Source organism: Lissotriton helveticus, chromosome 9 (assembly GCF_964261635.1).
Source record: "Lissotriton helveticus chromosome 9, aLisHel1.1, whole genome shotgun sequence".
In the NCBI taxonomy this organism is placed as follows: Eukaryota; Metazoa; Chordata; class Amphibia; order Caudata; family Salamandridae; genus Lissotriton; species Lissotriton helveticus.
Genome location: NC_136070.1, coordinates 76,428,656 through 76,441,269, shown reverse-complemented (window position 1 = coordinate 76,441,269; position 12,614 = coordinate 76,428,656). Strand labels below are relative to the sequence as shown.

At 39.6% G+C, this 12,614-nt stretch overlaps 1 protein-coding gene across 2 annotated transcripts in view; it reads left to right on the top strand.

Moving 5' to 3' along the window:
• RAB15 (RAB15, member RAS oncogene family) overlaps positions 1-12,614 on the top strand; it is a 327,048-nt gene that overhangs the window by 296,597 nt on the left and 17,837 nt on the right. For both annotated transcript variants that reach the window (XM_078659518.1, XM_078659517.1), the window contains exon 3: positions 12,450-12,510. In XM_078659518.1, the coding sequence (XP_078515644.1) occupies positions 12,450-12,510 (61 nt within the window). The remainder of the gene's footprint in view (positions 1-12,449; positions 12,511-12,614) is intronic.

The following is a 12,614-nucleotide window of genomic DNA, read 5'->3' as shown; positions in this document are numbered from 1 at the left end:
ACTAGGCCCAGAACACCTAACGTTTTAACTTAATGAGCATTCAGGAATTTCTCTAAATCTTTCTTATATCTTTTGCCAATGTCCACATGTATTTCACCAACTTAGACTCCATGTCTGGTGTAAACAATGTGTTCCTTTTTTCCTTTTCCGGTGGTTTCGTCAACTTTACTCTCATGTCTTCTGCCACATGTTCCATGGGTCACTAGTTTTATGTCTTTATGTGGTGAGTGTCCCTGCCTTGAACATGCGATTGTCAAGCTTATCTTGCACTAACTCGATCTCCTCTTTAGCAGACTTTGCTTTCTTGTTTACCTTCACGTTCTCACTTTCGTTGACAATTTCATAATCTGTGTCAACAACTCCTCTTCATCTTCTTCTGCAAGTAGGCAAGCCTATACTCTTTTTTTTTTTTTTGGAGTTCCCAAGTACAGGATCCTCTGAAGTTTCTGTTATTCGTGCACACTCTTTTTAAAATTCTTATTCATGTTTTAGCTTCATCTGGCTCTTCTGAAAAAAATCAAAATCCATCTTTAACTTTCCCTTTTAAAACTGATTTTTTTAATAGTTATTCATCTATTTTGACAGATTCCCCTAAAAGCAGCTGTCACTAACTTTGAAACCATTTGTGTCCTATCATCAGCCAACACATTCTTCAACTCTTCTCTGGACATTCTCTCCACTGGTGCTTACTAACTAGAGGCAGATAAGTCTCCATCAGTTGCAGGGGCCTGCATTCTGAAAATTCAAAGTCTTTTAACTTCTAAAAAGTCTAATGTTCTAAACTTTCTTGGTAAACTAATGTTTACTTTTTGTCTTGACTGAAGCCCAAATGATCATGTAGCTAATCTTTACCCTGTTAAGCATACCTAAAATGACCAACTACAAGTTAATTTTATCCCTTAAAAAGTCACCCATGATGGCCGCTGATAAAGTTCTTTATCTATCTCTGACCTAAACACTTTCAAAGACTCCCGCCACATTCAAGGGAGCACAGTCCATTGGGGATTAGGGATTTTAACTCTCATCTCACTTGCACTGCCTGAGACCAGAAAAAGGTAACGGAGTCCCGGATTATCCCCTGCCTATCGCTGTGCACTGTTGGTACACTAAGAAAGCGACTTGCAGATGTAGGATAAGTGCCAAAGGCACTCTCAAACAATGAAGGATTTACACAAGGCAGCTGGCCACAAGACTAAAATAAAGGTAAGAAATGAGAAAATCCATTTTAACAAAAAAAACTACCAAGCACATTTGTAAAAGGAGGCCAGACTCAGTCTGACATTAATAGTCAAAATAAGACTTAAATCAGTGGTGTCGACCCACTGTAGAGTAAACCTAGAACTTAAACGTGGCTAAACGTTTAAACAGAAGCTTTTCTGTGCCGAACAGTGACCATTGTATTGTTGGGACTCACGTGATGTTAACTCGTTGACCATGCTGCTGTGGCAACCTTGGGCACCCTCATTATATTAGCCATGGCTGAACTATCGGGCCTTTATGTGATCTTATTTTTAATAACGCATTGTGGCTACCCTGTATGCCCTTCTACAATTGCTTTTACTGTCTACTACTGGGTACTGGTCCATACTGTTTGAAGCAAATCCTTTTGAGCCCAGATTTTACTTCTGAAAATCAGATTTACTCATTGAAGTCTGCACTGTGTCCTGCACTTCAGTCCTGATGATGACCTTGAAAGAAATCCGTAAGGTCGAAACGTCTTCAACAGTACAACAAACAGAATGGGCCTCCCTACATTAACTGAAGGACTGAGCTGTGGATTCCAAATAGTCTCCACTCAGCTATATTATTCTGACCGAGGTCGTTTGCTTCCTGCATGCATATGTGTGTTCACTGATAATGTTGTTTTCTACTGTGTGATCACTGGATGCACTGAGCACTTGGTTATTTGTTATGTTACAGTTTTTATGTGTGGTATTTAAGGATTTATTACAATGCTTTTTAATTTAGGGGCTAGTTTCTATTTTTTACATTCTACTTTGGTTGTAAGGACCACTTGAATTTGCTTTTAAATAAGAAAAGTACACTAAATGAGACCTAAAATTTAGAGGAAACAATAGAAGCAAATATGTGAAGAATGTGAGGAAAAATAAAAGGAACAAAAGCATTGCAATGCATCCATCACTGGGAATTGCCTCCTTATACATGATTCAAACAAGTATTGACATCACAGGAAAAGAGTCTGATTCACTTCAAATCATGAACTCTGGATAAACTCTTCACACTATCTTATGCTGATGCTTCCAATGACCGGTTAGGTCTTGGCACCAATGTAACATTTATATATCCAGACACTGCCTCGTATGCCATGCACCCAGTGCTTAATTTGAGCTGGTGCTTTCCAGTGCTCGGCACCAGCACTTAATTGTCAACACCGGCGCTTGTAACGGTCTGCCAGAAGGTGGCACTGTCTGGCTAATTTAGAGCTGACCACAACAACAATGAATTATACGCCTTGAGCTTGCACCTAAAGTAACAAATTAGATCACATTGGAAAACTTTAACAATCCCTATAAGTTCAGCTAAGTTAACCCATCAAGAAGAGACGCACCCAATTCTTGAGTCTACAAATTGTAGGTAGTTCTCTTCCAAAACAAGATGTGGCATCTTGTGCTGGTTCTTGATAATCCGAAAATTGGGAGCAAAGAGGACCTTCTTTCATTGTTGAGTTCCTTCCAGATAGCAAGTAGAACTGAATTCTCGTGTTTCTACCTACAAAGGTTGCTCTCCTCTGGATTATATTGAGAATGGTCCCTGTGAACTAATTTATCCGAGTTGGAATGAACCTGAATTTATTATATCGGTGCCCGGTTAAGTTATTTAGATAATGAACCAAGTAATATTGCGGTCTATTCTCCAAATATTCCTTTACAGATTACTTTATATCTTTAGTTTTCCCACCAAGACAAATTCTTGCTCCTTAAAAATGATCTTGTCTAGCTTCATTTGGAATTCAAATTGCTGCTGAGCGAGTTCACAAGCCCAAGTTGTGGACAGTCTTAGGTTGGGTAAAATTGTAATCAAATGCCAAGGATTGGAATAGATGTTCGAGATGGTATGCTCTTTCAAGGTTAACTGCTTTAATGAATGTACTCTGGGCACATATTGTAAAGTTATTCCATGTAAAGTGGCACCTGCGCCCACGAGCACTTTGCGGTGTGGTTGGTTTGCGCTTCTGGCACTAGGCCAACATGGCGCCTCCTTCTGGTCTCTTCTCTTCTGCATAAATTGGGAGCACATGGCTCAGGAGGAGGGGAACCACAATGCCACTAAACCCAGTATGGCCGCTCCGCTCCCCCTTCCCCCTATTGAGACTTGAGATCACCAGTTGCACTGAACCCAGACCCCCACTCCCCTGAGCACTGACCTCTCATTTGCGTCACTGGGCTCTCAATACAGAAATTCAGTGTCACAAGGACTCTAAACCTGCAACATTCAACTATGTTACCTAAAACCCGCACTGCACATGCGTATTAGGGCCAGACTAGAAGGCGCCCCACACCTGTGCAGAGTGAGTAAACACCTGTCTGGTTTGAGGGGTCTCTCGAGTCCTTACAAGCAAGCCGCCACAGCCAATCGTGTTTAGTTATTTGGTTGTTTGGCTGGTTCACACTTAGGGTGTCCACCTCACACCATGTTATTACAGATACTGTTTTCAGTCCTGGGATTTCATGTAACAAGTCAATGCCTTCTGGGTACTGCATACACCCTGATTGTAAGGGAGTTTACCACAAACCTGAGCGTTAAGTTTTATTTTATTTTTCTCTGGAGAGTTTTTTGCCCAAGCACACTAGAAGAAATTGTATTCCTTTTGTATACTGAAAATTGATCCACTTTCATCTTCTTCAAATACGGCCCTATTGCAGGTATGCCATCTTCAAAGCATACATGGTCCTTTCATGGTACTGCTGACTGCAATAGCAACCAGTGGTACTTTTGTGTGTGCAGATATCTCTACATAATATTCACATTCTGAGAGCTTTTCTTCTTGTTTGAAACCATCAAAGCAAAACATCAAATAGAAAATCGCAGTCCTCTCTCCGGCACAAATCTGATAGGCCATCATTACGTTCCCCGTAAGAGCGAGGTGGTATGAAGGCAGCGGAGGGGGCATTCTCATTACGCCCGACCACTATCTAGGTGAACGACAGCTTATCAATTCTTCTGTCTGATTTTAATATCCTAAAGCTGCGGATATTATTGTTTCATCTCCATCCCCCTCACCCCCCAGGGGCAAAGATGGTCTTCAGACCTCTCCTCGCATGAAAGCGCATAATCAGATCACCATCTTATAGAGTGCGCAAACAGAGTCAGGAAATTGCTGCTGGAAATGAATTTCTACTAAGATCCACCTTGGGAGAAATGAAGCAAAGTTTCTGGTGTATTACAAGGGCATTAGGTATCATCCGCATCCCACACCATGGGTACCACCCTGGCGCAACCTGGAAGAGCGCCCGCTAAAACTTGGTCACAAATTCACAATATGGGTCAGGTTCTTAATTATATTGATTATTGTATATTGATTACTAATTGAGGCTCAAATAGCACTAACAACTTTGGGGTTTGTGTTTTGGTAGGTTATTTTAGTCATATTCTATAAAGAAACTAAATAAAAAAGCAATATCCAAGAGATTAAGAAAATACAAATTTCACATCATCACATAAGAAGCATTTTTTAGTAAATGTTCGGAATTTTGTTTGCTCATTTAAAGTAAATAAACAACCTTGTATTTCAGTAATACTTTCAATTAAAACTATACAGAACTTCAAACCACTCATAATCGTATTTCAATGTAATAAATGTTATTCTTTGGTCTTCGAAGGGTCCACCTTGAGAGTGACCTAACCTCCCCTCATTCATTTAAAAACGCAGATTCCATTTTCATATTACATTCATTTCTTGATCTAAGTACTGGAACCGAGCTAATTCATCGACTCACAACCAAGAGTTATTTTTAATGACATACTAGATTTAATATCTATAATCTTCATAGCTATGAACACACTTACTGCTGACATCAGGTGATCTGCATGGGGATATGCTGGAATCCAAAAAAGGGCCAGCTCAGCATTTCATCCACCTGAGGTTGATACATTGATTACTATTAAATTGAGATAACTAGAACACATCCGATATACAGTGTCTGAATAGGGAAAAAACTGTATAAACACAAAAAAAGTTAGTTGTCATGCAGTATGCAGGTGAAGTTAAATGTATGTCTGTATTGTGTAAAACGTTTCTAAAAACACCGTTCATATTTTAAAACATTAATGCACGGAGGTTTAAAAAAAGCACACTTTAAGCATTTTTCAAGTGTAAGCAAATGATTTTGTATTTATAATTTCAAAGCAACATAATGTTTTTCACTGAAATTACATATTAAACTTATTAAAACATGATTCAGCATTTGTTTAAACCCAAATGCAACCGGATTGGTGTATTATGGCGTATGCTTTTCACTCAATGGTAATCTTATTTTTATGCTGAAGCATTCAGTACAAGAGGCACAGAGAATGAAATTGATTTGATGAGTTGATATCTCGATGAGTTACAATTTGGTGAAAATACACAGGGATAGATAATGATATACAAAGCAAATTTGCAATTCGAAACCGGGCCATTTCTGACTCAAAAAACGGGTTTACTGACTCCTTCCAAATCGATGTTCGAAAGGGGCATGGGGCCAGATATATCAGTGGTTTTTCCGCCCATTTGCGAACAGGGAAAAAGCCTTTTGGGATGTATCATCCCAAAAGGCCATTGCAAAATAAGGAATCGCAAAATTTGTGATTCCCTATTTTGCAAATGCATTTAAGGAATTGCAAATTGCGATTCCTTATATGCAGTTCTGGAGGCACCCAAAACGTTGGGACTTGGCCTTAAGAAATCGCAAATTACCACCAACTTCAAATTGGTGGTAATTTGCGATTTCATAGAAAAATTCACTTTTTTGCAGTTTTCAAAGTGCTATGTGGCACACATACATGATTGCAGGGGTTCAACAGTGTCCTTTTTGCACCCATGCACCCTTGAAATTGCATGCGCAATTTGCGAGTACCTAGTGGGTACTCGTAAATTTCGCATGCAATTCCCATTCATTTCTATGGGCCGCTTGGCCCATATAAATGAATGGGAAGCCATTTCTTATTTGCGAATCGCAATTTGCGAGTCGCAAATAAGGAATGCGTAGGAATCGCTATTTAAATTGCAAAACCTACATACATTGCATTTTGCGAGTCCTTAATAACGAATAAGTAAAATTCACTATTAAGGACTCGCAAAATACAATGATGATACATCTGCCCCATTGTCTTCTAATAGAGAATCGCAATGAGATTTACTAGTAGGTAATGACCACAATTGTAGCAGCAAACCATTCATATATATCCAACTCCTCAAACGAGGTAGTAAACCGTTTGCAAAAGGGAAACCATCTGCAAAGAGAAGCTGTCCTCGACGGATAGCTTTCCATTCGAGAAAAGTATTGCCAGCCTCATTGTGAGCAGGCAGGGGTCCCTTCCCCAGTGTCTTCCTAAATGTTTTTTTTAAAGCAGCACCAGTTACTGGAGTAACATGGGCGTCTTTAAAAAAAAAAAAAAAAAAAAAAATTGATAATACGAACCGAGCTGCGGTGGGCTGCTGTTCCTTGCAGGCCTCTCTCATTGTGATCATAGGGAATGCAAATAGGAACCTGCCTAATTAATATTCATTGGACAGGTCATTCTGCAACCTCCTACAGCTGGGCATTGTGCAATGCAATCAATTAGGACATACAACGCATTGCAAACTCAAAGATAGATCACAAATAGTCAGTGCACAATTTTTCCACTGTTGGTCCCTTTCTGTCTGCACATCTGACCTACAAACCGGTAAATTCGTACTTACCTGGTAAAAAACACTAACAAAAGTCCAGTGGTGCAGCAAAGACTACCCTTTTTCACTGGACTATGTTCAAATAATATCCGCTAGGAAGGTGGGAGTTGACTAAAAGTTCCTGGCTATTTCTCACAAGATGCTGATGGAAGCAGTCGATCCAGGGTGGTGGATCACACGGCGTGGCCCCTGTTAGCATGTTTCTCAGTGTGTCATCTGGCATGAAGAGTAGACTGCAGCTGAGAGGGGCTGCTCTGGTAGACCTTTTCCACAGACTGAACTTATCAGCCACAGCCACTCCTCTGTACCACCAACCTGGCCAGGAAAGGTTGTCAAATGTCTCTGGTGTGTACTGGCTCTACCCAGGGAAGAACAAACAGGAGCTGCAGTGTTTCTGCCTTAAACATGCAAAGAGGGATGAAAAGACCAAACCAGAACTCAGAAATTAATTTGGCATTTAAATCTCCAAGGACTCCTAAAATGGGATTCTAAACGGATAGAGATTTGTTATCTGGAAGCGGTGTGTTGTAGGCGCCCCTTCCATATACCACATTTGCATCATAGGGTTCAGAATTTGGTGAATAAAAACAAGCTTTAAACTATTGGAATTTTACCAACTCATACTAGGGGTGGTGACTCGTGCTCAAAAAGGCAAAGGGTCCCTTTATGACCCCTTCCTCTTTGCAATTTAAAAAATAAAATTGTTGGTGAGTAGGAAAAAAAAAAAGTAAACCTTCCTTTTTAAACACAGCCACATAGAAATACAGGATGCATTAAATGTTTTAAAGTTTACTTTATTGAAAGGCATTCACAGACATGTTGCTCAGATGACCCCAGCAGGTCAGCATCCATGTGATGGCCTCTCTAACCCGAGTGAGTCGCAATTTGCAACCTCCCTCATGAATATTCATGAGGTAGCTTAAATTGCTTTGAACCTGAATTCTCCGAACCAAACTATTTGTACATAGTTAGTTCAGAATTATTTACTGGCAGAAACACTACTGGTCACAAACTGCGACCAGTATTTTTCAAGCAAATAAAAAGTACATTCAGAACTAAAGGCCAGATGTAGGTCGGTCGGAAACGGCCGAAAATCGGTATTTTTCGGCCGTTACCGACTGGTATATGGGTGACAGGTATGTAGGGGGCATTATTTGAACGAATCGGTAAAATGACCGATTCGGTAATTTTACCGATTCGGTAAAATAAAAAATCGGTAAATTTACCGATTCTGAGACACCGAGATGTAGGTGGGACTCTTCAGAGTCCCAGAGGCCTTACAGAATCTGTATTTTTCCATCAAATCCAATTTGATGGTAAAATACCGATTCCGGTGTGCATGCACACCTATGCCATGTGACAGGCAGACCTGCCCTTAGAGCATGTATGCCTGCCACATGGCACCCGAGCCTGTTTTGGGGGTGCCAGAGGGTGTCAAAGTGACACCCCCTGCACCCTTGTGCAAATCGGTATTTACCGATTCGGTATCAGTAAATACCGAATTCTTCAGAATCGGTATTCCAGCACATCTGGAATACCTACATATCCACCCCTTAGATTTACCGATTTTTAATTACCGAATCGGTAAAATTCGGTAATTAAAAATCGGTAAATCTATTTTACCTACATCTGGGCCCAAGTTTCTCTAGAATACCAAGAGAAAGATTATATAAACTGCAATGAGACACTATTTAGCACCACATTGCATGTTCTAAAGCTGTGCTATTTTGAAGCAGTTGGTGTCGTATTAGAAATCATTGTTTTAACTTTCAATAGGCACATTTGTGCAGGGTTTTATGCTAACCAAAAACAGCACCAGTAAGAGCAAATTGAAAAGGAGCAAATCGTGCCCAGGTGCTGTTAAGTATCACAATACCTTGTATAAGGATTGCCACTATACTCCATTACTTTTTTCAGTGATCAGTGCTATTTTGAGGTATCAAAAGCTTATGTTGCTAATTGTATTACTTTAACAGCATACAAGTTTATGTGATAATAATGATACAAATCAATTTCAATTTACGGAATTTACCGATGTCAGAAGGATGAAAGGCTGAATTTTGCCAGAATCCATACTTGTGGCCTTGAGATCAGTGCAGATGTCTGGAGTAAGCGTTTAGTCTCCGAGCCATCTTTCAACCAAAAGAATACATTGTGAGCAAAATAAAAAAAAATATATATATATATATATATATATGTGTATATATATATATATATATATATATATATATATATATATATATATATATACGTGTGTTCAGGTGGAAAGCGGCTCTTGGTAGAGCACTCTCAACACCAGCGACACTCTAGATCTGCTCACCTCAAATGTCTGTTTTTCTATCAAAGTCTTTAAGAATAGGATTAGCACAATGCCATCCACGCCATCCAGATACAAAAGGATATATATATATATATATATATATATATATATATATATATATATATATATATATATATATATATATATATATATATATATATATATTCCATGTCTAGTCCAATCCCGACCTCAAAAGTGGAGCGCACGTCAGGAGCTGATAATTATTCTTTCATTATTGGCAACACATCATAAAAACACCGGACAGATGCGTTTAGGCTCAAAAACATAAATAAATGTTATATATAAATATATATATATATATTTATATATATATATATATAAATATATATGTGTGTGTGTGTGTGTGTGCCTTAAATTGATTACTAGTGGCTGAGACCAATTCAAGCATGTCACTCCTCACTTTGATGTATTTCTCTGCCATTTCAATGACTTGTATTTCACAAATAGTTTCCTTTTTTCCACTTCTGCTTGGTTCATTCATTACTCATTATTAATTACTCAGAAAATGTATTTGGTCTATTCTACACTGCCCACAAGTTAAAACATAAAATTCGATGAAAGCATATCTATATAAAAGCAGCAGTGGGTTCCATTCCATACATTTTGCACAAACTCTGGTCGGTGTTTTTCAAGACTATTGGACTATGCATCAAGTCTCTGCTAAAAAGCATGTTGAAGACAACAGTTCTCAAAAGATGATACCTCTTATTTCAGTGATGAACAAAATTTATAATTTTCTCAGTGATGAACAAAATGTATACATTTGCCACTGTGGTCCTCATTTTCAAATTGACGGTAGTACAAAAATCGTTGATTTTTGTGCCTGTTTTAGCTCTAGGATAGATTATGAGTTGAGAGCAGGAAACGGTTGGAAAATAGAGCACTAAATGGAGATAAATTTGGCAGCAACAGTTGCAAAATGGGCCAAAAATATTCAAAGGTTAGAATGTTAGTTGAACTTTGGAGTTCTTGCCCCCCCAGTTTAGCCCTGTCCTCTAAATGACAGTTGTTTTACATTTCTCTTTACTCAGTCCACAACCCAGGCAATTCTTGCTGCATTACATGCTGGTGATCCTATTATCACAAGAGCATTCCTATTTATGGTAACATGTGTATCATATCAGCAAGATGGCTCACGGAGTTAACCCACGCTGCTAACATCTGCTATGACTTTCAGGTCACACGTTTGAATTATAGCAAGCCTTTCATCCTTCGCAGCTCGATAAGCTAAATACCAGACCTTGGTTCTAGCAATACTGTGTACACAAAGCGCCTAGAAACTCTCTCGTAGCACACAAAATTGACATGCCTATGTGTCAGGCTCGCATCCCTGTAAACCAACAATCCTACATGCTGGCACCACAATGCTATGCAAGTGGAATCGTGAAGCAGAAAATGACCGTGCCCTGTCACTCCCAACATCATACAACGTCAGTTGCAAAGTTTACATCCGGTCAGGCCCTGTAATGTACTGAACATATTCGCGCCTGGAAACGGACGGCTACGGCTGACTGAAGCCAACTGCTGAAAAAGTTGTAAAAAAGAAGCGTGGATTATACTTAAATTGAATTTCTCAAAATAATTTTTTTAAAAATATTTTTGTAGAAAATTCCCTAACTTTATTTACAAAAAAGCACATATGGCAGAAGCAAATGAGAATTTGCATATTCCTCTTAATTATATAGAAGCACTTGCTGAAAATATTCTTCCATAGTTATGTTTTATATGTACTGTTCTCCATTTAGCCAGCAGTACACCAATGTCAAAGTGAAATCCTGACCTTGGTGATTTTATAATTGTGTTTCCACTTCGTATTTTCATCAAAGATAATTGACATCTAAATAAATCCACAAAAATCAGTGAATTAAGGAACGAAAAAAAGGTTTATTGTACCAAAGACCATACTCTCCTAATTTGTCTTGTGTGTGTCGTTTGAAAAGATTACAATAAACCATTCCATTGGCATGTATGTGCTGGACAGCTGGATTCTATTTACACAGCACATTAATTCCAGTTTGAAACCATTCATCTCAATAGTTCTTCTCTTGGGAGGATCCGCACCAGGTCCAGAACAGGAACATGCACAATATTGCAAAAGAATGCTCTCTCCCCGGTGCAGGTGTGCAATGGCATAGCTTGGGTTGCCAGGGTCCACTGCATGGCAAGTATCCTTCCACTTTTCTTTTAAAGTTTTGCACCCCTAAGAATGCCCCTTTGTTCCTAAGAATGCCCCTAAGAGTTGTTCGCCCAGGGCAACCGCCCCTGAGGGCCCGCCCATGCTATGCCATTGAAACGAGAACACAGCAGCAGTGAAAATGGTCAGGTTACAGAAAATGGACCAAGAAGCTGAAGTCAGGTAGGATGTAGAGCAGGAAGCAGAAGTCAGTTTTAAGAGGATCCTTCTACAGATATCAGGAAGTAACAGGTAGTGATAAGAAATAGATTATGTCTGACCCCACCTGAAGTGAAGCCCCATGGTACACATATTTCTGTCTCAAATTATACTCACTTCAGACCTTTGTTGACCCTGCTCTTCAGCTGCCACTTCAAAGGACGGCCACACCAAGGCCAGGGTAAGAAAGAGGAGTTTCTGGGTCTGCCAAGCTCGACACCGGTGCCCGAATACAATGCGCCACATCTTTCTGCATTGAGAAGGAAGGCCACCAATTGAGAAGGGAAACATCCTTTACAACGCAACTTTTACCACGCAGTGCCTTTACAACGCAGGTTTTTCAACGCAAGTCATTACAACGCATTGCGCTAGGGGGCGCTCTAGGATAGGTAATAGTTTAATTTACTATCCAACAACTTCCCTACAATCCACGGGGACTGGAGTTGGAATAGTAAATTAAACTATTCACTATCCAGCACCCCCCAACGCAAGTCGTTGTAACGACTTGCGTTGAAAAACCTGCGTTGTAAAGGCATGCGTAGTAAACGCATGCGTTGTAACAACGTACATCCATTGAAAAGGAAGGCTAGCACAAGACTGTCCGATTATTGTATACCACGTCTACGATATCTGTGGGAGCTTTCTGTGCTGGAGCAGAGGCAGCATCTTCAGATAAAACTTCACAGCACTCCAGAGAAAGTACCCAGAAACACTGATACATTTCTTGTACTGCATTCAGCACATGCATGGATGAACCTTTGGTGCACACATTACTGGTGAATGATGGCACATTCCCTTTTTAACACCTATTTTTTGTTTTTCAGGGACACAGCAGGGCAGGAGAGATACCAGACCATAACAAAACAGTACTACAGAAGAGCCCAGGTAAACTTAGCATTACTATGTCCTTTGACTTATGATTTGTGATGGAAAATACTAGTCATGGACCACATCAACACAGTTGACAACATTTGTATGACTTTCTGCCT